We start from the raw sequence: 25288 nt of genomic DNA, 5'->3' as shown, positions 1-25288 counted from the left end.
GTTTGCAGCCGTACTCACTTAAAACTTCCTGATAACAAATTGCGTGGCCTTTTCAAGGTCGAAATACAAGGTGAAGGCTATTGCACCAAAAAGCCTTTTTCACTGTCTGAACATCACATTGCTAGTTATAAGAGTGAGTGAGTGAGTGAGTTGGGATTAACGCCACTTTTAACAGTATTCCAGTTATATCGCGGCGTGTCAGCTTAATTTGGGAGGAAAACCCGAAGTGATGCAGGTGTCAGACGTTTACCACTTCGATGAAACCCACGAGCACGGGTATGGTGCTGACAAACCTAGAAACATAATCGGGGCGAACCGGGATTCGAACCTACAATCATAGGTTTCTGGCGTGCCCAAGGGACGCAACTCTGCACAGAGAGTCGCGCGCCTCAGACGACTGGGCCACCCGTGCCCCCGCTAGTTATAAGATATGGAAGTAATATAAACAGCAATAAACATACCTTCTGCACCATTTACACAATACCAAACCAATGGAACACAATTTTTCATTCATGGTAGGATTCAAACTTGGTGTACATAGCCTGTAATCAATGCCATGTAGTCAATGACGCCTTATTTTTCGAAAATATCTTTTATGTTATTTCTCATGGAATAATTTGCCTTCACTATGTTTTCTCGGTATGCCTTCCTGTAGCGCACATCCGATGGCAGCCACTTGTCATCAGGTCTCATGGCAGAATGGATGATCTGAAATTTAGCAGGTTTTTTATTAATAATGGTTTATTCATATTTAAGTCAATGGTGATACATACTGGATACATTATGATAGTCGACTATGCTTGTCGTAAGAGGCGACTGACTGGATCCGGTGGTTAGGCTCGCTGCCTTGGTTGATGCATGTCAGCGTATTTCAATAGCGTGGCTATATGCTCATGATGTCAGTCACTGGATAATTCATTCCTGTAATTCAGACCTGGCCCGCTGGCCGCGTCGTATCTAAACTGATAAGAGATACGCTCTGTTTCCCTGCTTGGCGCTCGACAATAGGGAGATAGAACCAGGGCCCACTTGCACAAAACGATCTTAGCGCTAAGACTATCGCAAGCCTATGTTAAAGTATGGGAGGTAAGATCATCTTAGCGCTAAGATCGCTTAGTGCAAGTGGGCCCTGGACTGGTCGGCTCTTAGTCAGTATGATATGTCTGAGCGGGGAAGCCATGTTAAACTGCGGCATATTATCCCAGTGGACGAGCACCATAAAACCAGCATGTCCCGACCGATGTAAGCAGTGCACGATGCTGAATCAGTGGAATAATCGTGAACGCGACGTCAAACCTCATTTCACCATCTTGGAACCAAGCGCTGGGATTTCTTCAAGAATGTATCGTGATAGCAATTCATCGTGCTACTTGTTATATATCAAGGAAAGGAAATTAAATACGGCCATCTTTCGAGCACTGTGTTTTAAATGAGGTTGCTTTTCATACACTTCATATTAGTTTTCAGTGGAATATCCCTTTAAAAAGATTGTTTTATCTTTTAGAGTTTTATCTTTTAGACTCGAGCAATTGTTTAGGATATTGTTTTCAGGGTATACAGGTAAAACAATCAAGTATTGTTTAGAATAAATTAATTCAAAACAAATACCTGATTACAAAGAGTCAAACAAAAATTTAACTGCTGTGGAAAAACGGAATCAATGGTTAGAATGTTCTTTGAGCAGTGCTTTTAACGACATTCAGCTTTTGAGGAAACATACACTTTGTGACCACAAAAAAATGAATGAATTGTCAGCTAACTGACGGATTCAGGTCCAAGAAACTCCACACACTGCTGCGGAAAAAAACGGAATCAATGGTAAGAATGTTCTATGGGCAGTGCTTTTAACGACATTCAGCTTTTGAGGAAACATACCCTTTGTGACTACAAATAAATGAATGAATCGTCACCTAACTGAAGGATTCAGGTCCCAGAAACTCCACAAACGGTATGGACACATGATTGTTTGAGAGTCAAAATATTCATTAACTTTACCTTTCTTACTGACTTTTGGTTCAGGTGCTGCTTCACAGATATGACCATGAAGACTGGCAGAGGGATGAGCGTGAATGTGGCAACGAACCACCCTATGGTACTGGCGTAGGCAGGGAACTTGTACTTGCCGTAGGTCGGTGGTTCGTAACGTAAAAGTGTTAGGATCAAAGTAGCCTACAATAGAAGAATACAAAATACAGGTATACAGACAATATGGACAACGTACAATCTAAGATGCTTCACTGAAATATCAACGACGCCGACTGAACTTTATCCTGCGATAAAGTAAACGTTTTAAGTTACGTCATAATGGACTGACGTCAGAACGCTGTTCAAATGACCTTCCCCCGTGATCTAACGAATTCATGGCAACATTGTTCGATCAGTTCTGTTAATCATGATGGTGTACCACATCAATTATCAATAGGTGGAATAGTTTCTTTAGACTTGTGGAATATTTGAATTATATTCCTTGGAACGAAATAGGGCATAATCATGTCAACCATCTCTCATGCCGCGGGGACCCGTAAAGATCAGGGGACGGAAGAGGCCTTCAGCAACCCATGCTTGCCGTAAAAGGCGACTATGCTTGCCGTAAAAGGCGACTAACGGGATCATGCCCAGGTGGTCAGGCTCGCTGGGTTGGTTGTTGCATGTCATCGTATCCCAACTGCGTAGATCGATCCTCATGATGTCAATCACTTGACTGTCTGGTCCAGACTCGATTATTTACAGATCGCCGTCGTATAGCTGTAATATTGCTGAGTGCGGGGTTAAACAACAAACAAACAATAATGCCGCGGGCTGATCTCAACTTATTCCAACCATTGTGTTGCCCTATGAATTATGTTTGTGTCTCGTCATAGGAATGAGTAATCCTTGAATCATTTCATAACTACATGTACACCTTTTGCTCAGCGTAGGCATATAGCAATATAATACAGTCAAACAAAACGACCGTTGTTGCTCTTGTTGGTGCAGTCGTCTAAGGCGCCGCGATTCGCTGAGCAGTGTTGCGTCCCTTGGGCACGCCAGGAACCTATGATTGTCGGTACGAATCCCGGTTCGTCCCGATTATGTTTCTAGGTTTGTCAGCACCATACCCGTGCTCTTGGGTTTCACCGAAGTGGTAAATGTCTGAGACCTGCATCACTTAAGGCTTTTCCCCCACATTAAGCTGACACGCAGCGATGTAACAGGAATACTGTTAAAGCGGCGTTAAACCCAACTCATTCATTCGTGTTCGTACTACGGCGGTCGCGACGCCACATCACGCCCCACACTGTCAATCCAAGTCGGTTACGATATCGTGTTGTGAAACCAACTCAGTTCGCACACTGTTGCATGTCTTTGCAGTCTTCTGACTTCAGTGGAACATACAAGGTTGCAGCTTTTAAGACAAAACTCACCACAACCAGCGACACAGTACTTCGTCTATGTTCCCATCACTCGGACGCAAGAATCAGGGACAAACTTTTTTTTATTACACTACACATGAAGGTAGAGCAAAATTTATTTATTAAGTACATTAAGACAAGGAAACAATTCTTCAGGATCCGTTGGTTATAGTTTCGAATTCCATATTACCTCCATTATTATTCTTGGCCCGTTTGCATCGTAACATTGCTTGTTGGTTCTGCTATAAAGACCAAACTATTTTGGTCTGCGTCTCGTCGGTGTTTTCGTCCAAGGCGTCACCCCGTGATAGTTTTAGATACTGTTCAAAAAGGCGAAAAACCAAACATACTGCCTCTATACTGACTATAGGGGGCACGGGTGGCCAAGTCGTCTAAGGCGCCGCGATTCGCTGTGCAGAGTTGCGTCCCCTGGGCACGCCAGAAACCGAGGATTGTGGATTCGAATCCCGGTTCGCCCCGATTATGTTTCTAGGTTTGTCAGCACCATACCCGTGCTCGTGGGTTTCACCGAAGTGGTAAACGTCTGACACCTGCATCACTTCGGGCTTTCCTCCCACATTAAGCTGACACGCCGTTATATGACTGGAATACTGTTAAAAGCGGCGTTAAACCCAACTCACTTACTCACTATACTGACTATAGCCTTGCATTACTTACAATCAGCACTGCTGGTGTCACAAAAGCCCAAAGGATCCGCATTGGTCTTGCCAGGGGTTTTCCAAGCATCATTTCAATATCCGTACTGATTTGCTTAATGCCTAAAATAACACAAAGAAATACATTTTTACATATGACCAATTCCGTCCAGTTGAATGTTAAAAGTAGCAAGAGATGACGCGTCAGCTCATTTGCGTTAAACAGAGAACAAGTTTCCTTCTTTTGCACCTTTTTATTGTTTGCCGTGTTATTCGTAATGTGTACTTGTATATCAATTTCATAAAAAACCCAACTATATGCACCTTTTCTCATATCATAGCAACTTCCTGCCATTTGCACGTGGCATGATGGTTAGTTGCATTGCAATTCTATATGTTATAGTTGAAAGTCCTTTCAGAGCTTGCTCATAGCAACAGTGGAATCCGGGGTAGAATAGGTAGAATAGGTCTTCAGCAACCCATACTTGCCGTAAAAGGTGACTATGCTTGTCGTAAAAGGCGATTAACGGATCGGGTGGTCAGGCTCGCTGACTTGATTGAAGCATGTCATCGATCCCAATTGCGTGGATCGATGCTCATGATATTAATCCCTTGATTGTCTGGTCCAGACTCGATTTTTTACAGACAGCCGTCATATAGCTGGAATATTGCCGAGTGCGGCGTTAAACAACCAACCAACCAACCAACCAACCAGCCAACTCACCGTATATCCACACAACTGCAACACACTCCAGAGTACAGAACACAAACACAGAAAAGGCACTGATGTACCAGTCCAATAGCTGGAAGATGTATGGTCCTCCCTATAAAACAAGAGAATTGAAAACAACAGGTTTGTAGAATGATATTTTCTTGTGTAGGTTTTACCGTTTAAAGATATGATGTGATACCTTGATTTTTCAATGAACCTACGTAGATACGTTCATATTAGCAAATTTACAAATTACCTGAGTGCAAAGCAAAATTCCAAACAGAAAGTCCAGCAGACATACAGCGCCAGTCACCAGGTACCGCTTGTTGACAAGCATTCGAGGAAACTGGTCCACAATGGCAGTGGTGACGACCTCCAGCCCCATAAACTAAAAACATGGACGGATGGTTTTATATAAGACTTGCTGAAAACATTGATGTGAAGCGTTACATAAAACTTGCTGAAAACATTGATGTGTGACTGTACATAAAGCTTGCTGAAAACATTGATGTGTGACTGTACATAAAACTTGCTGAAAACATTGATGTGTGACTGTACATAAAACTTGCTGAAAACATGGATGTGTGACTGTACATAAAACTTGCTGAAAACATTGATGTGTGACTGTACATAAAACTTGCTGAAAACATTGATGTGTGACTGTACATAAAACTTGCTGAAAACATTGATGTGTGACTGTACATAAAACTTGCTGAAAACATTGATGTGTGACTGTACATAAAGCTTGCTGAAAACATTGATGTGTGACTGTACATAAAACTTGCTGAAAACATTGATGTGTGACTGTACATAAAACTTGCTGAAAACATTGATGTGTGACTGTACATAAAGCTTGCTGAAAACATTGATGTGTGACTGTACATAAAACTTGCTGAAAACATGGATGTGTGACTGTACATAAAACTTGCTGAAAACATTGATGTGTGACTGTACATAAAACTTGCTGAAAACATTGATGTGTGACTGTACATAAAACTTGCTGTAAACATTGATGTGTGACTGTACATAAAACTTGCTGAAAACATTGATGTGTGACTGTACATAAAACTTGCTGAAAACATTGATGTGTGACTGTACATAAAACTTGCTGAAAACATGGATGTGTGACTGTACATAAAACTTGCTGAAAACATTGATGTGTGACTGTACATAAAGCTTGCTGAAAACATTGATGTGTGACTGTACATAAAACTTGCTGAAAACATGGATGTGTGACTGTACATAAAACATGCTGAAAACATTGATGTGTGACTGTACATAAAACTTGCTGAAAACATTGATGTGTGACTGTACATAAAACTTGCTGAAAACATTGATGTGTGACTGTACATAAAGCTTGCTGAAAACATTGATGTGTGACTGTACATAAAACTTGCTGAAAACATGGATGTGTGACTGGACATAAAACTTGCTGAAAACATTGATGTGTGACTGTACATAAAACTTGCTGAAAACATGGATGTGTGACTGGACATAAAACTTGCTGAAAACATTGATGTGTGACTGTACATAAAGCTTGCTGAAAACATTGATGTGTGACTGTACATAAAACTTGCTGAAAACATGGATGTGTGACTGTACATAAAACTTGCTGAAAACATTGATGTGTGACTGTACATAAAGCTTGCTGAAAACATTGATGTGTGACTGCACATAAAACTTGCTGAAAACATTGATGTGTGACTGTACATAAAACTTGCTGTAAACATTGACGTGTGACTGTACATAAAACTTGCTGAAAACATTGATGTGTGACTGTACATAAAGCTTGCTGAAAACATTGACGTGTGACTGTACATAAAACTTGCTGTAAACATTGACGTGTGACTGTACATAAAACTTGCTGAAAACATTGATGTGTGACTGTACATAAAGCTTGCTGAAAACATTGACGTGTGACTGTACATAAAACTTGCTGAAAACATTGATGTGTGACTGTACATAAAGCTTGCTGAAAACATTGACGTGTGACTGTACATAAAACTTGCTGAAAACATTGACGTGTGACTGTACATAAAGCTTGCTGAAAACATTGATGTGTGACTGTACATAAAGCTTGCTGCTGATCAGGAGGTACGTCTTTACAACAGCTCAGGAGGTACGTCTTAACAAGAGATCAGGAGGTACGTCTTTACAAGAGATCAGGAGGTACGTCTTTACGACAGATCAGGAGGCACGTCTTTTCAAGAGATAAGGAGGTACGTTTTTACAACGGATCAGGGAGTACGTCTTTACAACAGATCAGGAGATACGTCTTTACAACAGATCAGGAGGTACGTCTTTACAACAGATCAGGAGGTACGTCTTTACAACAGATCAGGAGGTACGTCTTTACAACAGATCAGGAGGTACGTCTTTACAACAGATCAGGAGGTACGTCTTTACAAGAGATCAGGAGGTACGTCTTTACAACAGATCAGGAGGCACGTCTTTACAACAGATCAGGTGGAACGTCTTTACAACAGATCAGGAGGTACGTCTTTACAAGAGATCAGGAGGTACGTCTTTACAAGAGATCAGGTGGTACGTCTTTACAAGAGATCAGGAGGTACGTCTTTACAAGAGATCAGGAGGCTCTCTACAAGAGATCAGGACGTACGTCTTTACAAGAGATCAGGAGGTACGTCTTTACAACAGATGAGGAGGTACGTCTTTACAAGAGATCAGGAGGTACGTCTATACAAGAGATCAGGACGTACGCCTTTACAAGAGATCAGGAGGTACGTCTTTACAAGAGATCAGGAGGTACGTCTTTATTAGAGATCAGGAGGTACGCCTTTACAAGAGATCAGGAGGTACGTCTTTACAACAGATCAGGAGGTACGTCTTTACGACAGATCAGGAGGTACGTCTTTACAACAGATCAGGAGGTACGTCTTTACAACATATCAGGAGGCACGTCTTTAGAAGAGATAAGGAGGTACGTCTTTACAACAGATCAGGAGGTACGTTTTTACAACGAATCAGGGGGTACGTCTTTACGAGAGATCAGGAGGTAAGTCATCTGACTCCAGTAGGGAACTCCTTATGTTGAAGACATGGAGTCAGTACTGATTAATTCATGTAATTTGTATCAATGATTCTTTTTCTGGCGGTGATGTTTTGTTGATTTATGTGAGATCAGAAGGAAATTGCTTATATTTGATCAGAAAGTATATCATTATATCAGATCAGGAGATAATTTCCTATATCAGATGAGGAGATGTTTCCTAATATCAGATCAGGATATGGTTTTACGCCTCTTTTAGCAATATTCCATCAATATCACGGCGGGGGACACCAGATATGGGCTTCACACATTGTATCCATATCGGGAATCGAACCCGGGTCTTCGGCGTGATGAGCGAACGCTTTAACCACTTGACTACCGACCGCCCCTGGATCAGGAGGTAGTTCCTTATATCAACTCATAAGAGTTTCATGCTTTTGACGTTTTATTATAATGAACAGTTTGCAGGATCCTACCTGGGAATCTAGTCCAACGGTTAACAACATCAGGAAAAACATGAATGACCACAGTTGAGGAAATGGAAGTTGACTGAGAGCCTCGGGGTAGGTTACATATCCCAATCCTGGACCTTTTGTGAAAAGAAATGCATGTGCAAACGCATGATTCTTACTCTTGGTGCATGATCCGAGTGTCACCATGACAAAGAGGCCATAATAATATAATTCTTACAATCAACCACTAGAAATTTTGAGTGAGTGAGTGAGTTTGATTTTACGCCGCTTTTACCAATATTCCAGCAATACCACGGCGGGGTACACCAGAAATGGGCTTCACACATTGTACCCATGTCGGGAATCGAACCCGGGTCTTCGGCGTGACGAGTGAACGCTTTAACCACCTGGCTACCCGACCGCCCCTAGAAATTTTGATCTTTAGAGTAAAAAGAGCGCATGTAATTCTCTGTTGCAAGCATCCAGTATCTTGCTCCACAATGCTGTCGTAGTGCAACGGCTACTGTAAACCAATGTTTAGGTACCATAGTTACATCAGTCGTGGTAGCGTTAACAGTGATTTGACAAATTTAACCCTAATATGTAGCGACATGGTGAAATAGTCAAGACAAACATAAACAACTATTGTTACAAAATCCCATACGTATGCATTGAGTGCACCTCACAAGAAAAAGAGAGCCATCTGACAAAAACAACTGATTAGTGTGTATGATTCAGTGGCAGACAGGAAACTTTAGCGTAACACATATTCCAAAATAAAGATTATAGCCATCCTCACCACTGGAAACTACTCCGGCAATTGGAACTCCGGTTTTCTCTGACATCACTCCAAGGACTGCGAACGTTACCAAACCAGAAAACATACTTGTTCCTTCTGATATTGCACTCAGTATCATGGAATCCCTAGAAGCATGGAATTGTATGAGAAGGTTGGTTGGTTGGTTGGTTTGTTGTTTAACGCCGCACTCAGCAATATTCCAGCTATATGACAGCGGTCTGTAAAATAATCGAGCCTGGAACAGACAATCCAGTGATTAATATCATGAGCATCAATCCACGCACTTGGGATCGATGACATGTATCAACCAAGTCAGCGAGCCTGACCACCCGATCCCGTTAGTCGCCTTTTACGACACGCATAGTCGCCTTTTACGGCAAGCATGGGTTGCTGAAGACCTATTCTACCCCGGATGTTCACGGGTCGCCAGTATGTTAACACATTAACATATAGCGGAGAAACAAAGATACCATTCAACATTATTGTTGAAATCAAGTTCACGTTGGTAAATGATGGCACTGTTATCTTCTCGATGTACTCGAGATCCATACCATTCATCTTGTGATGTAGTTACCTCAGACAGGGTTCGTGGAACTTGTTGTAGCTGGCAGGAGTGCCAATCATACCCCAACCTGGTCCCAGAGAATAAAACACCTGAAGACACGCCTCCAACCATACCTGTACAGAACATGTGGTTTTATGAATATATTACGTCAACGCCAGACAAAAGCAAGCCTCAACTATCCAACGAAACAGATTACATTGGGTGTAAAAGGCAACACAGAGTGGAAACTATATGAATGGATCACTGAAATTACTTATCCAACAGAAAAAATGTGCCATTTGTCTTTTAAAGATAAATTCATATTGGCAAAGTTCAACTCATGCAAATCTATAGGAGCTGTCCATCAAGGTATATGAATGTCTGTGTCATATGTAGCCAGCTCATATATCTCCTTCACCCGGAACTTGTACGTTAATTATGGTTCACAGTTTATATTTATTCTGATGGATAATTTTATCACGTTACAGAACATGTACCCACAAATGTCAGTAAATTTAGTAAATGTCATTTGTTAAAGAATGATGACTCGTGTGTAATTATTACCGGTGGAAAATTGAAATAGAAAAGATTCCATTGATGTACAAACAAGAATTGCTTGCAACAGAAACAGCCAGGCAAAAGAAAGTGTGCACTTGAAAATTGGATTTGACAAATAAAATTAAACATATCATCAACAGTATTATTTACTCATATCATGATGTTGGTGTTCTTAATTCGTAATATGTGTACGTTGTAGGTAGCAACATGGAGTTATATATTTTTTAATGTGACATACCTGAATGTGTAGCAATTTACTGAAGTCTGGTACGAGGTAATATAAAACCCCAGCCCCACTGCCAGGCAGCATGAGTGTCCGTATAAAGATAATGGTCAGGAGTACATAGGGCAACAGTGCTGTCACATATACAACCTACAATAGAACATGTACACTCTTAGACAAACGACTTACTGTATGATTGCAGTCAACGTATCAGCAGATGACAACACGAAATAAAATATGATTCCAAAAGGTAAAGCATTGCTGTCCCAGATGGATGTTTCTTTTGCTTTACTGAATAATAAATTAAGGTGGTAATGTTTAAGAGGTACTCATCACCCTCACAAAGAAAGCAAAGTCCTGCTTAGCAAGTTTATGAAGCAGAAACTAACACATAATTTCAACATTATGAGGTGAGGTGAGGTGAGGTGAGGTGAGGTGAGGTGAAATGGGGTTTAATGTCGCGTTCAAGATTATTGCACTTATGTAGCGACGTGCATGCACTACCCCACTCAACAGACTCCGAGCCGACCAGTCCTTGTTTTAGCCCCCTTAAAGCCTAGCGCCAGACAGGGTTACAACTAGTACAATCTTTTAACGTCTTTTGGTATGGCGCGGCCTGAAATAAGACCCACGACCTTCCGCTTTCCGAGCGGACGCTCTGTCCACTGGACCACGAAGACGAACAGTAACGTAATGACGATGACAACAAGCGATCGGAAAACAAACACGTTGTGGCCTACCAGTTATCGCCCGCTTTGCCAAATCACGAGAAATTGTTTACCAGTATTAAGAATCTTTGAACTTAATTATTTATTATTTATCACGTGACAAAACAATAAAATTCAATGCTGACCAAACAATAGAAAATGTCCCGAAAAGGTTCGGTCAAATTATGAATTTTGTTAGGACAAAAACATTGTCATTTTTTGCATTATGGCCTTGCCAGACGTAAGCATTTGTAAAATACTACGATCTACAACCAGTCCAAGTCCATATCATACATACCTTGCCCACAGACTTGACTCCACGACACAAACAGAGGAACATAATAACATAGGAGGCAAACAGGCACCCTACGATGGGCCACTGGACATTCCCAACCTCCTCCAAGCCACTTGACACCTTCAGCACGTTGTACCTACACGAACCATTGTTACAGTGTCTATAACTAGGAACAATTAGGATGATAATGAATTTTAGTATTGGAATGACTATAAAGCATCACACAGGCATGTATTGATCTTTCGTTGTATCCAAAATCCATGGAGTTAATCCTTTTCATTATATCACAAACAACAAATGGGCCTGTTTAAGGTGCAATAGCGATAGATAGAACTGTGGCTTTTCTTGAAGTGAAAACTAGATGATGACACAAAGTTATAGTGTTGAGTGAATAACGGAGAAGTAATGACGAATTTTCTATTGATTCATTTTGTGGAGTGAGTCATTGAATGTTGTTTAATGCTGAAGTCAGCTATATTACAGCTTATCATATATCGAGTTTGGCCCAGGCAAAGCAGTGACTGAAAATATGACCATCGATCCACGCCATCTGGTCTCGATGAGTCCATGCCACCGGTGGGGCAGGATACGCTCACCATTTCACAAACAATCAATATTACGACCAATTGATATTGATTAATAAACACATGCTAACGATATACAGTAAACTACGGTTATAACGAACACGCTTATAACGAATTGACGGATATAACGAACTTACTTTTTGGTCCCGACTACTTGCTGTAGTCATGCTGTATATGTACATATAACGAACTACGGTTATAACGAACTAAAATTAGAAGTCCCGTTGAGTTTGTTATAACCGTAGTTTACTGTGGTCAGAATCGTACAGCGGACCCTTTCTTATGCTGATTATTTATTATTATTTATTATTTATGGATAATTTCTTACTGCCAAAACTCTTCAGTCGCTGTGTGAGCTAGCGTGGCATTGTCCCACATCTCTGCTACAGTCCTTGGATCAGATGCATTGCCTGTCAGTACTGTAATGTTATAGGTGCTGTTCCTCGCATCTTCAACACACAGATCAGTGTTCCAACTGTTGCCACAAGTCGTCCAGGGCAGGACGCTAGAGCAGGACTTCACCATGTAGTAGATGGGCCAGGCCAGGAGGATGTTGTAATATGGTATCGCGAACGCTGTAACTAATGTGGCACCAACACCGACCCCTGTAAAAGAGTAATGAGACATGACATGAAAGAGGAAGCGACGGCAACCAACCTATTTTCATTCAGTACTCAACCTACCATCGTGATCTTTGTCGATAAACATAGACTCCCGAGCAAAAGAAACTTTACACCCATGTTTGGAAGAACAGTAAACTACGGTTATAACGAACACCCTTATAACGAACTGGCGGATATAACGAACTTACTTTTCAGTCCCGATTACTTGCTGTAGTCATGCTGTATATGTACTTATAACGAACTACGGTTATAACGAACTAAAATATGTCCCTAAAAGTCCCTTTGAGTTCGTTATAACCGTAGTTTACTGAAGCTAAATATGAAACAGACACGAAATGGTTATTGGATGGTGGTGCATTTGATACGGTTATCACAGTTGTGTTGTATATCAAGTTTGAAGTGTTTCTGTGAATGTTTTCAGTCTAGTAACGTTTGCAATATTTTGGTCAAATCCAATTTTCTCGTGTGGACTATATGTTGCCTTGTAGGTTACGTGATCAGAAGCATATACTTCTGTAAAGCACTGTTCACCAGAATCATGTTTTTCAAAGACTTTAATTGAAGTAGTGAAGTTCATCTCACCCACAGTCAAATAATATTATTATGATGATAATAATATTTTTGAAGCGAATAATAGTTTGAATAGCAATAATTCAAGTCACATTTGACTTCCTGTCACAAACCTATTGTTCCAGACTTGATTTGTCTTTGTTTAGAATTACATAGCATTAGAAAGGATGTAAATGTTACAATACATATACATTATAATACAATATAATTATGTAGTATAATACTGTTGAAATGGCATGTTTGAACAGGGAAATGGAAAGTAGTTCAGCGTTAACTTGTTGATGGTCAGGCTATGTATGTTAAGCAGCTCCAGAACTATTTTTGGTCGGTCGTTTCGTCCTTCAGGTTTATACAATGTGTTGAAGTAAGATAGATTGAAGTAAGCATACATCTGTATATTGTTGTCCTAAATATGATTTGTTTCTTGTTTAACGCCGCAGCAATATTCCAGCTATATGACGGCGATCTGTAAATAATAGAGTCTGGACCAGACAATCCAGTGATTGACATCATGCGCATCGATCCACGCAATTGGGATACGATGACATACATAAACCAAGTCAGCGATCCTGACCTCCCGATCCCGTTAGTCGCCATTTACGGCAAGCATGGGTTGCTGAAGACCTAAATATGAAGCGCATAATATAATTTGATTTGATCTTATTGTACATCCACAAATCTCGCAAGGAAATTGTAACAATACTGACATGTTCTATGATTTACCAGGTGATCGCAAAAAGTGAGCGCATCCTGACCTACCAATGGCACCCATAAGAAACACGCAAATTCAATCAAATAAAGTGTTCACCTGAAAAACGCGGAAACACATGGTACAAGACAAAGTAGGGTGATATATCAGTTTGATCACTGATGCGGCAAATTTGGAAATGGGGAAAGTTGAAATGTCCACATCTCGAAAACATTTTGATACACCATACCTTTTAACATTGGACAAAAGCTCCACACATGAACCGTTCCCTTTCCTGAGAACTGAGAGATGGATGCCTCCAGGAAGAACATTGGGAAAGCAGTGATGATGAGAAACAGCACATATGGGATGAGGAAGGCTCCTGTAATGAAGGAATGATGTGTGTGATTTGGGACTTAACAACACAATGTAAGAGCACTGCGGACATTTCATGTCAAACATATGATCACAACTCTCGTGAGACCCAGGTCCTGCATGTCATTATAAGCCTCAGTCCATGCTTCGAAGACACAATTTGTTGATCTCTGCAAATAAGGAGGGCACGTGCCCTCAATGCCAGTTGTGCCCATTCGACCAAATATTCTAAACCAAGTGTGTACAAAATGAAAAGGGACTTGATGGTAATATTGACATTTTTAATTCATGCCTTCACCATGTGATAATGTTCCCATTGTTTCCTTCCGGTTCTGGGTGAATATGTTACGTCCTAAATTTTAATAGCATATATGTTTGTTTGTTTGTTGTTTAACGCCGCACTCAGCAATATTCCAGCTATATGACGGCGGTCTGTAAATAATTGATTCTGGACCAGACAATCCAGTGATTAATATCACGAGCATCGATCCATGCTACTGGGATCGACCCCGCAATTGGGACCGATGACATGCATCAACCAAGTCTGCGAGTCTGACCACCCGATCCTCGCCTCTTTCGACAAGCATAGTCGCATTTTACGGCAAGCATGGGCTGCTGAAGACCTATTCTGCCCCGGATCGTCACGGGTCTAATGGCATATATGAATCAACGTATTTACGATAATGTTACACAACGATCAGATAAAGGTAACAGTTTATGATGGTGATGCTGCAATACACTGAAGTTGTAGAACATGGTTAACATGAAGAATGCGTTGTCTAATGCTGATATGGGTATAGCATCCATGGCGCTTTTGTTGATATGAACGTGTCATAAAAGCATCGTAACTGGGTTGGGATTGACGGACTTTTGTAAACAGATGCGAAGTAAATTCACCACTCACTCAGTCACACTTTAAATCTAGAACAATTCAAAGCTGAACAGAAAATGGCATAACTACTCACCTCCGCCATTCCTGTTACAGACGTACGGGAACCTCCACAAGTTGCCGAACCCAACACAGAAGCCCACCATCGACAGAATATAATCAAGATGTCTGCTCCACTTTCCTCTGCCTTCTGTACCGTCTCTGGGGGCAGCATCTTCAGAAACGTCTTGTATCATTTCCATACCAACCTCTCCATCTATGATGACCTTTCCAGGCATAGTTCTGTGATAGGTTTATTCCAGCGTGGTTATCAGATCTGCAGTAGAGTGAGTCAGTAAAACATAGAATTAATTATACGTACGTTCCTTCGTAGCTACTTATATACGGCGAGAGTCAAACGAGACAATGTATCCTGTGGTAGTGACATGCACATGTGTGACCATCAGGAAAATCACCAGTTTACCTAACAAAACTTTTAAACATTGCTTCTCCGTGCAAAATGGATAAGACAAAAAATATTACTTAATTAATATTATGTACACAAAAGTAGACCTGTGAAGATCCGGGTTAGAATTGGTCTTCAGCAACCAACTTGTTGTAAGAAGCAGCTGACGGGATCAGGTGGTCAGGCTCGCTGACATGGTTGACATCGTATCCGAAATGCATACATCGATCACTGGATTGTCTGGTCCAGGCACGATTATGTACAGACCACCGTCATATTGCTGGACTATTGGTGGGTGCGGCGTTAAACAACAATGTTCATAGTATATTGATATTGATATATACACGGATACAAACAATGTTAGTCCATGAATGCACAATGAAACATTTGGTATAACCGCCCCTACTCCAAGTCAGGTTCATGGAAGCAAAGCTTGCAGTTAAGATTCCTTGAAGCATGTAACGAAGGCGACTCACACTTATCTGACGACTGTTATCATTTTAACATAGCACAGCATCCGATTTAAAATAAAATGTTAATTGCCCATTTATGCAAATTATGCAACATATTCACATAGCTATTAACTGGTGCCATGTCCGAAACATGCTTGTTAAAGGCTAAATCGAAATATAGGATATGAATAGCCAAATCAGCCATGTAACCCAAACAAAAAGTCGATGCTTCATTATACCCAGTTATCCAGAGTGACATTATTGCCCCTTTACATTAAATAGTTAGACCCGTGAAGACCCAGGGTAGAATAGGTCTTCAGCAACCCATGCTTGCCGTAAAAGGCGACTATGCTTGTCGTAAAAGGCGACTAACGGGATCGGGTGGTCGGGCTCGCTGACTTGGTTGATGCATGTCATCGTATCCCAATTGCGTGGATCGATGTTCATGATGTAAATCACTGGATTGCCTGGTCCAGAATCGATTATTTGCAGACCGCCGTCATATAGCTGGAATATTGCTGAGTGCGGCGTTAAACAAAAACAAACAAACAAAAAACACCAAAATTAAATAGTTAAACTTTGTATAAAGTCTATCATGGACAAATTATGTAAATGTTTTCGCAGTATCAATGGCTGGGGGCAATCCGGAAGAAACGTGGTTGATTAGGGCTCAAACGAACCGTGCTTTTGTAGTCCTGCCCCACTCATCTCCTACAGTGTGTGGGTAGGGATAGACAAATTAGCCTTGAAATCCATACACGCGCTTCGACAAAATACATGTAGATTTAAATATATATTTCACTTACATATTCAAGTTAATATTGAAGTGGAATACAGTAAACTACGGTTATAACGAACACGCTTATAACGAACTAACGGATATAACGAACTAACTTTTTAGTCCCGACTATATGCTAAAGTTATGCTGTATATATGCTTATAACGAATTACGGTTATAACGAACAAAAATTAGTAGTCCCTTTGAGTTCGTTATAACCGTACTTTACTGTTTTTACTTAATCACTTCACAAATTAACAATTTGAAAGCTTGAAATAGTAGACAAACAACTGTCGTTTTATTTCTAAATATGACTAAAAGGTAGCAACAGCATGTGCATGTCCAGTTGTCTATTGATAGTTTACATGTGGGTACACCCGGGGAGGCTATTCTACAAAAAGATAGTTTCATATGCAATGTTAAGAGAGTGTTAAGAGGTGTGAAAACGTGTTATCGAACCGATAGTGTCAGTCGTTTGAACCATCGTGCAAGTGACATTTTTTCTTTTTCAAATATGCGTATGCTCTTGTATAATGAGCGATTGTCCTGATGATGTAGTGTTAAAGGAACGTGTAACTGTGTTTTATATGGTTTATAGAAAGTATACTCTTTCAAACAAATCTACTGACATAAGCTTCACGCAATCAGTATGACACACACAAACAGACACATACACTTAATACTATGCATGTGTTTTATTCCATTCAATCCAATGATAAAGCCAGAGAAAGCTGGTCGGCTCGGAGTCTGTACAATGTGTCTGCATCCATATTAAACTGCGGTATTGTCTATCAGAGAGAGAGAGAGAGAGCTAGAGAGAGATAGATAGAGATTCAGAGAGAGAGAGAGAGAGGGAGGGAGGGAGGGAGGGAGGGAGGGAGAGAGAGAGAGAGAGAGCGAGAGAGAGAGAGAGAGATTTTATTGTAGTGTCACATGTTATATACACTTCATACTAAAACACGTACATGCTACAACATACCCAAATCACCATGTTTCAAACAAACTTTTGTCATACAAGTGGTAATAATTTCATGGGCGAGTGAGCCTTGATTGTCCTATTATGTCCCGGGAAGAGGTCAATTTTATGACATGAACTTAACCTCGCTCAGTCAGTCCATGGGTCTGTAACTGTATGGTTACACATCTATCTCCCGTTTATGAATGTATACTGTTTAACAGGAGAGAGATTTTGATAATTGTATCATATTTTCTGGAGAGGCAGTCACATAAGTCTGTGGCTTATATGCCAATGCAGTTTCAATTTATATGTTTCAAACAAAATATTGTCATATAAGTGGTAATACTTCAGGGGCGAGTGAGCTCTGATTATCTTATTAAGTCCCGGCAGGGGTTCATTTTATGGTAGGTACCTTGATGACTCACTTCTTTGTACTTAACAGGCTTCTCCATTCCAGTGTAACTGCATCTTATAACTACTGAACTGTACAAACAATGCCTCCTACCCTGTATATATACTTGTCAACCATACTCTGTACATCACTTGCTTCATAACGGTGTTAGAACCTGCACCGACACGCCGCTCCTAATTGTAATAAAGAAGTTGTTCATCCATATATCCTATCCTTACTTGATTAGTCATTCCTGCGTGGTGACCTCATTTTCATTATATGCTGAAATTTGAATTTTGTGAAAAACATGAAAAAAAGCAAACGAGAAAGAAAACCAAGAAATCTAACCATTAACTCTAAAACTGTTATGCGTTCTTGTTGTGAAAACAGCAATTGTCCTGTCTATCAATGATAGGGCACATGTATTACAACACAATGCAAAAATGTCATTGTTTTTCAGCCGACTTGGTTTTTCAGAACAACAATCTGTAGAAATGTCAAAACATTATAAATACCCTATAAAAATCTGCATGCGTTGTTCATTGCCATGCAATCAATCAAGTCAACCGCTCACTTGATACATTTGCTGGGGAACAATAACTTGTTAATAATAACGTTAATAACTTGGCGTTTATTCGAAAGTTGATAAATGGATCTGATCCGACCCTGTTGCCAGGATGGTGACACCTATTTTATAGGGATGGTGTTTTAGGCATGTTCGTAAATAAAAACGACACAACACTTTCCAAAATCGTAACAAAACCCCTTTGCCCACTGTACAATTCCGACCATATTATAAGCATATGTGTATGAATCACCATCACATAGTGATGATGCCCCGCGTTGCCTCAAAGGAAAGCGTATCCTGCCTCATTGGTGGAATCCGTCACAAACACAAGCAAAGGCAAGTCAAATGTTCACACGAAGTCAAAATAAGGCATTGCATTGGACATAATGTTTGTCACTGATGCGTCATATTTAGAAATGTCGTCTACATGTCCACCAACAAACGTTTTGAAAGTTGAACTACGGCCTTTGGTATTGACACTCTCATCAAACAACTTCAGAGCAAGAATCGTATAACTTCTTTTGAAATATTCGAGAAAGAGCATGCTCGATTGTACCTTACAAATTGTGTAACGTAAACTCCAAATGCTGGAGCTGCTGTAATATTTCTGGAACTAAACGGAAGACTGAAGTCATCCCTTTGTCACCCAGTCTTATGGGTATTTATGGTCACTCTAAAGGTTCATTCATAGATCTAAAATAAAACAGATGAGGCTGCTTCACTGGCCATTTGTCTACTCTACTCGTAGTTCAGGTGGGTAAATCAGTGGCAGAGAATCGTCTATTTGAATAATTTTGAACGATATCAGATCATCTGTATGACTTAAACTTAAGTAAAACTTCTTGGTTGACCAAATAACCTTGTTTTGACTTTGCCAATCCGAGCAGAAACACACGGTTTTTTTTTGTTATTGCAAAAGCATGTGGATAATATCTGGATATTAGACATGACGTTGTTACGTCGGATACAAGCTGTATCATCCCCATGAACTGATTATAACATTTTCCCCATTTTTGAACTCAACCTATGTCTGTAAACAGGCTTCACAGAATGTGACGATGTGGGTCCATGATAAGGCAGTTATCTTTAAATGAATATCCTTTCCGAAGTGGGCGGTTGAGATCCCACATTCATTATATATTGCGCAATTATTTTCTGCAACATAAACAGCTCAACTGTTTTTTCTTTGAAGTACATTAAAATAAACCGCATCCTTTGATCACTCGCCTGCATGAAAAGGTGAAGTACATTAAAATAAACCGCATCCTTTGATCACTCGTCTGCAATCCCCCCCCCCCCCCCCCCCCCCCACACACACACACACATACAACGGAAAATCAAATGCTTGCTCCCTATGTCATGGGTCAAGTTGTCGCTCATGTGAACATGCATTGCTTGGTTGATTCAAATTAACCATGGAGACAATGAACGAATTACTAAAACATTTAAAGTAAAACAGACCTTCAAATATGTTCCTTGGCTTGATAAGGCACTGCAAATGATGGCTGGCTGGGCACGCAGCCTTCAAGGGTTGAAATGGGTATAGACGAGCTTGAAATGAACCTGTTCGCCCTTGCATTGAGGCCTGGATCTGAATGGCCTTCTTCATTCTGAGTTTGTTCGACTAAATGCTTGAATGCATCCACCAGGCCTTTGTGACAACTGTAAGTAGAGCAGTGAGTTTAGATACGGGTTCATTGCTACGGGAACCCCGCGTTGACACGATTGTCGCGAGTTGATAGACGTTCAAGTTTAATCACCCTCCACCCTCCACCCTCCGCGGTTGTTTATATGAAGGAACCAATTATATTATGAGACCGGAGGTTTGGTTCGAGATGGGCATGACATTCAAGTAAGGATAAGATATACTCACAGCAAAAAGAAACGCAAACCATAGAAACATATAGAGAATTATGTACGTTACGAAGAGATCATTCAAGTGTCTTTATTCTTTTCTCGATATGCTGCACGTGATTTCCAAACTTTGCAGTCTAATTTGTACGAGACAAACGGTGCATTTCGGGTCGTGGATCTCTGACGTCACATGTGATGCGTTTATGAGCATCGGTCCACACAACATATCAGCATGTTCGTTTGTGCATGGAAACGATTATCTTGAATTTGAATAATTCTTCATATAAACTGACGTCCAAAAGAAACTTTACCAGAGTTTGAAACCAATCGCAGTCCAATAGCTTTCCCCTGTATGGTCTAAAAGCCCTGATTCCATGAGCCCGGAGTCTCCTGGCCACTGTCTGTCGACTAACCCTGCGACCTAAGGCATTTGTCGCAAGTACCGGTCATCATGGGGCCTGGTCACCCTGTTCTTGGCCTGTCATCGGTCCGTCCTGTCTGTCTGTAACGTTGCATCAAGTTGGTAACGGCAACACGGGATCAACCGAAGGTTCGTGCAATATGGGCTTAGCTGGCTCGCATCTGTACCATACCCAAGGCTCGTTCACGTTGTTCAATTGTGAGTCGTGGCATTTCTTTTGTGTTTTTTATCACTTTGGATGTCTGACTTGCCGTTGCAATCGTTTTATACCCTTACCCGCACGTGCATTTGCAGTTGTCCGTGGTGCACGTGTTTTTCACTTTTTCGCGTGTTATCTCGCAAACATGTAAGAGACGATTAACATTTTCTGCATACACTATTGTTGTATTTAGGTTATGTGTTTTACATAGACTTCATCGAAAAATAGATTATACTTTGTCTGAAATTTATATTTTCAGTTGGTAAAGTTTCTTTTGGACGTCGGTTTATTAACCAACATGTATGATGTTCTCGTTTCTTTTGGCGATGAGTATGTATGGATGGATGAACAACTTCATTATTACAATTATATAGTAAAAAAACTGTTATAATTGAAAAGAAAGACAATAACAAGCTCCAGACCACTGTTTGCCGGAAACCACCGAACAGGTCAGTATCTTCACTCTGTCTCCAACCACCAACCTCAAGTCAAGAAAGGAGTTATCTCAACCTCAGCAAGACGAGCTCACTACATCTGTTCTACCAAGCAACATCTTGCCACTGAACTAAATCATCTGAAACACGTTTTCACTGTTGTCACCAGCAATTTTCCCTCCATCAATCTGTACCCTTTGTGATCAACCTCTCACCCTACTTTGGAGCTGCTAGCCACAAAATCCAAAGAAAATCTTAAAGAAACAGGTGAGGTGAGGTGAAATGGGGTTTAACGTCGCGACAAGATTATTGCACTTATATAGCGACGTGCATGCACGTGTATGTGTGGCTGCTTGTACTAGTCCGGACTAATGCTGATTTATAGTGCTAGCTCACTGAGAAACCATGCCGCAGTTTAACATGCGTACCCCACTTAGACACAGTATATTGACTCCGAGCCGACCAGTCGTTGTTTTAGCCCCTTAATGCTGAGCGCCTATTCAGGAGTCAACATTTGGTGAATATTCTTATTGCGGCTACACATAATGTTGATTTCTCACAAAGGTACAGATAATGGACAGGAGGGTTGTGAGAATATGCGGGAAAAAACAATTTAACCCACCTATTCGTGAAATGGACTTGTCCGACATTTCCGCGGTTGGAATCTATTCACGGAGTCATCATTATTTAAATACGGAAAATATTTTTAAAGCGTGTACTTTTTACCAACATCCTTAAAGAGGCTGTACCTAATGTTGATATCTCATATTAGAAATAAACGACTTGTGTATAAAACCACTGCATAGTTTATTCCCTGTGCGGGGGGACGGGTGGCCCTGTCGTCTAAGGCGTCGCGATTCGCTGTGCAGAGTTGCGTCCCTTGGGCACGCCAGAAACCTATGATTGTGGGTTCGAATCCCGGTTCGCCCCAATTATGTTTCTAGGTTTGTCAGCATCATACCCGTGCTCGTGGGTTTCACCGAAGTGGTAAGCGTCTGAGACCCGCATCACTTCGGGCTTTCCTCCCACATTAAGCTGACACGCCGCGATATAACTGGAATAATATTAAAAGCGGCGTTAAACCCAACTCACTCACTCACTATTCCCTGTGCAGTGTTTTCTTGTACGTTAAATAACACACAGGCGACGTTATATCTTAAATATAAATATAAAGATTAATTGTAACACATTAATGTTTCTTACTTGTTGCTTGCTTGTTGATAATTGTAGGGCATCTGGTGCGTCAGTTTAAAAATGAATAATTTGTGTTGAGAACATGTCAGAGAATACCGTGCACTGATATAATAATCGTATCAACTGCGGGACCACGGCTCTCCGAATTTAACTCCACAGAAGCGTTATATTCAATTTTCACCCATGACTTGTAGTATGAGGTGAGGTGAGGTGAAATTGGGTTTAACGTCGCGTCCAAGATTATTGCATTTATCAAGGACAGTATGAGTTCGTTGGGTTCCAAACCGTCCGACATCTGATACAAAACATACTAGGCTCAACAGTTCTCATGGTAATCTAGCTGTCTGAACCTGACCGGAAAGGGTCTTCCTGTTTGTGATAATGGATGGCACCTGGATTCATCACTTCCATCCTGAATCCAAACAACAGTCAAAACATTGAATGCATTGACATTGACGTCACCCCCCAAAAAAGGCAAAGACTGTCCAATCAGCTGGAACTTGATGGCCTCCTTGCTTTGGGATGTCGAGCGTGTCATCATGGTGGACAAATCTCCCATGGCAACAATCCACGAGTGTGACTCCTTCAGCACCAGCCTGATTCTCCTGAATCACTCCTCCTGTTCTCAGACATGACGAAAGCTCTGTCCAGAACCCATTTGGACACGAACGTAAATGTCCTAGCAGCTGTGGAAAACCTGTTAGTCACTAACGGTAACGTCCAAGCAGCTGTGGAAAACCTGTTGGACACGAACGGTAACGTCCTAGCAGCTGTGGAAAACCTGTTGGACACGAACGGTAATGTCCTAGCAGCTGTGGAAAACATGTTGGAAACGAACGTAATGTCCTAGCAGCTGTGGATGAATTCACACAATTACCATGATATACGCGAACATTTAATCAGATTAATATTCTTTATATATATATATATGCACATAAATTATGCCAGTTATAATTCGATACACGCACGTCCAGCCAGATGGAATCTATATTTGATTGAATTTGCATATATATGTACATATGTGTATCCAAGTGAAATAATTAATATGTAATATGTACATGTTTGAATACGCTTCCATACATACTGCGCTTTTCAATGTTTTTACCATCTAATTTTCATATGTCAATGAGTAGGGTGCAATTGACTGTGTTTGGTTTTACGCCGCATTAGGCAGCATCCGTCGTCTAGTGGTATGAACACATGCTCATGAAACAGTCGGAATCGTACAATCGACTCTTTTCACTAAGGAAATTGTTTTGTCGCTGCATTTTCTTAAGACGCTAGCTTTTCAGATTACGAATTTGCGATTCTGACAGGATATATACGCTCTCTTATAGTAATTGAAATGAATACAATGTGAGGCAGCATGGTATACATTCCTAATTTCATCAAGGTGACATAAAATACAGGTCTGTCGGTTGGGTTCAGTTCACCTTCCAACCGCATGATCCTTATAGAAATGCCTAAACCTACACACCAATAAAAGACAAGCCAGTATACAAGAACTGACCACAGCTGTAAACTCAAACAACATGTACCTTTCAACAACAGTACTTCCTTTCGGGGGCGGTCGGGTAGCCTAGTGGTTAAGGCGTTAGCTCGTCACGCCGAAGACCCGGGTTCGAGGACCCCCAGTTAGCAGTCATCAACTTTAAGTGGGCAACATATGTCCAAATGTGTTAGTTTCTAACTGTATATGACTGCTACGGTAATGACACAAACTCATATTACATGAAGCAATTTCGTTTAATAATTTACGTGTATAGCAAATGTTATAAACAAAAATTAGTTTGCATATTGAGAGTTCTCTTAAGAACATGATAAAACTGTATCATGAGAGCATTACTTTCATTTTGTTGTTTGATGTTTAACGCCGCGCTCAGCAATATTCCAGCTATATGACGGCGGTGTAAATAATCGAGAATGGACCAGGCAATCCAGTGATTAATATCATGAGCATCGATCCACGCAATTGGGATCGATGACATTCATCATCCACGTCAGCGAGACTGACCACCCGATCCCGTTGGTCGCCTCTTACGACAAGCAAAGTCGCCTTTTACGGCCAGCATTGGTTGCTGAAGACCTATTCTAGCCTGGATTTTCACGGGTCCATGAGAGTATTAGGTGTCTTAGCAAAGGTGCTCGCTTCAATACAAAGTTACCATTTCTCATATGTGTATGTATCGCGTTACATCAGTTGGTAACAGTTTGTTATTTTTATACAAATTTGGCCAATAATCGTATGGTCGTTGACCAATATCCGTGAAGTAGTTATTGTATGCAAACTAAAGCGACAACCATTTCCATAATCATAAGCAATCTCTACTCATAGCAGAGGCCCATTGTACCATTCCGTCTAAATGAGCATATGTTTTGGAATTTAATCCCGAGCTGTATAGTTTTGGGTGCTGCACAGCTCCCTGTGCCTGATCTTGCAAATTCTAGTATTCGATCCAACACATGAGTAGGACTGGCCTTACAAACACATAAATAAAAGCGACAAAACCCTTTCCA

At 40.8% G+C, this 25288-nt stretch overlaps 1 protein-coding gene across 1 annotated transcript; it reads right to left on the bottom strand.

Annotated features, from left to right (window-relative positions):
* Positions 1-297: 297 nt before the first annotated feature.
* LOC124115896 (sodium- and chloride-dependent glycine transporter 1-like) lies at positions 298-20400 on the bottom strand. The gene is made up of 14 exons (XM_046477056.2): positions 20131-20400; positions 15154-15393; positions 14064-14195; positions 12261-12537; positions 11352-11484; positions 10362-10496; positions 9596-9699; positions 9022-9146; positions 8247-8359; positions 5017-5148; positions 4773-4872; positions 4071-4171; positions 1996-2169; positions 298-708 (listed from the first exon to the last, which is right to left on the bottom strand). The coding sequence occupies exons 2-14, from the start codon at positions 15353-15355 to the stop codon at positions 574-576; spliced, it is 1863 nt and encodes a 620-aa protein (XP_046333012.2). The 5' UTR covers positions 15356-15393; positions 20131-20400; the 3' UTR covers positions 298-573.
* Positions 20401-25288: the final 4888 nt, after the last annotated feature.

The sequence above is a fragment of the Haliotis rufescens genome, unplaced genomic scaffold (assembly GCF_023055435.1).
Source record: "Haliotis rufescens isolate VD_foot unplaced genomic scaffold, xgHalRufe1.0.p SCAF_10, whole genome shotgun sequence".
In the NCBI taxonomy this organism is placed as follows: Eukaryota; Metazoa; Mollusca; class Gastropoda; order Lepetellida; family Haliotidae; genus Haliotis; species Haliotis rufescens.
Note: the sequence above shows the minus strand (reverse complement) of the source record. Positions and strands in the feature narration are given on the sequence as shown.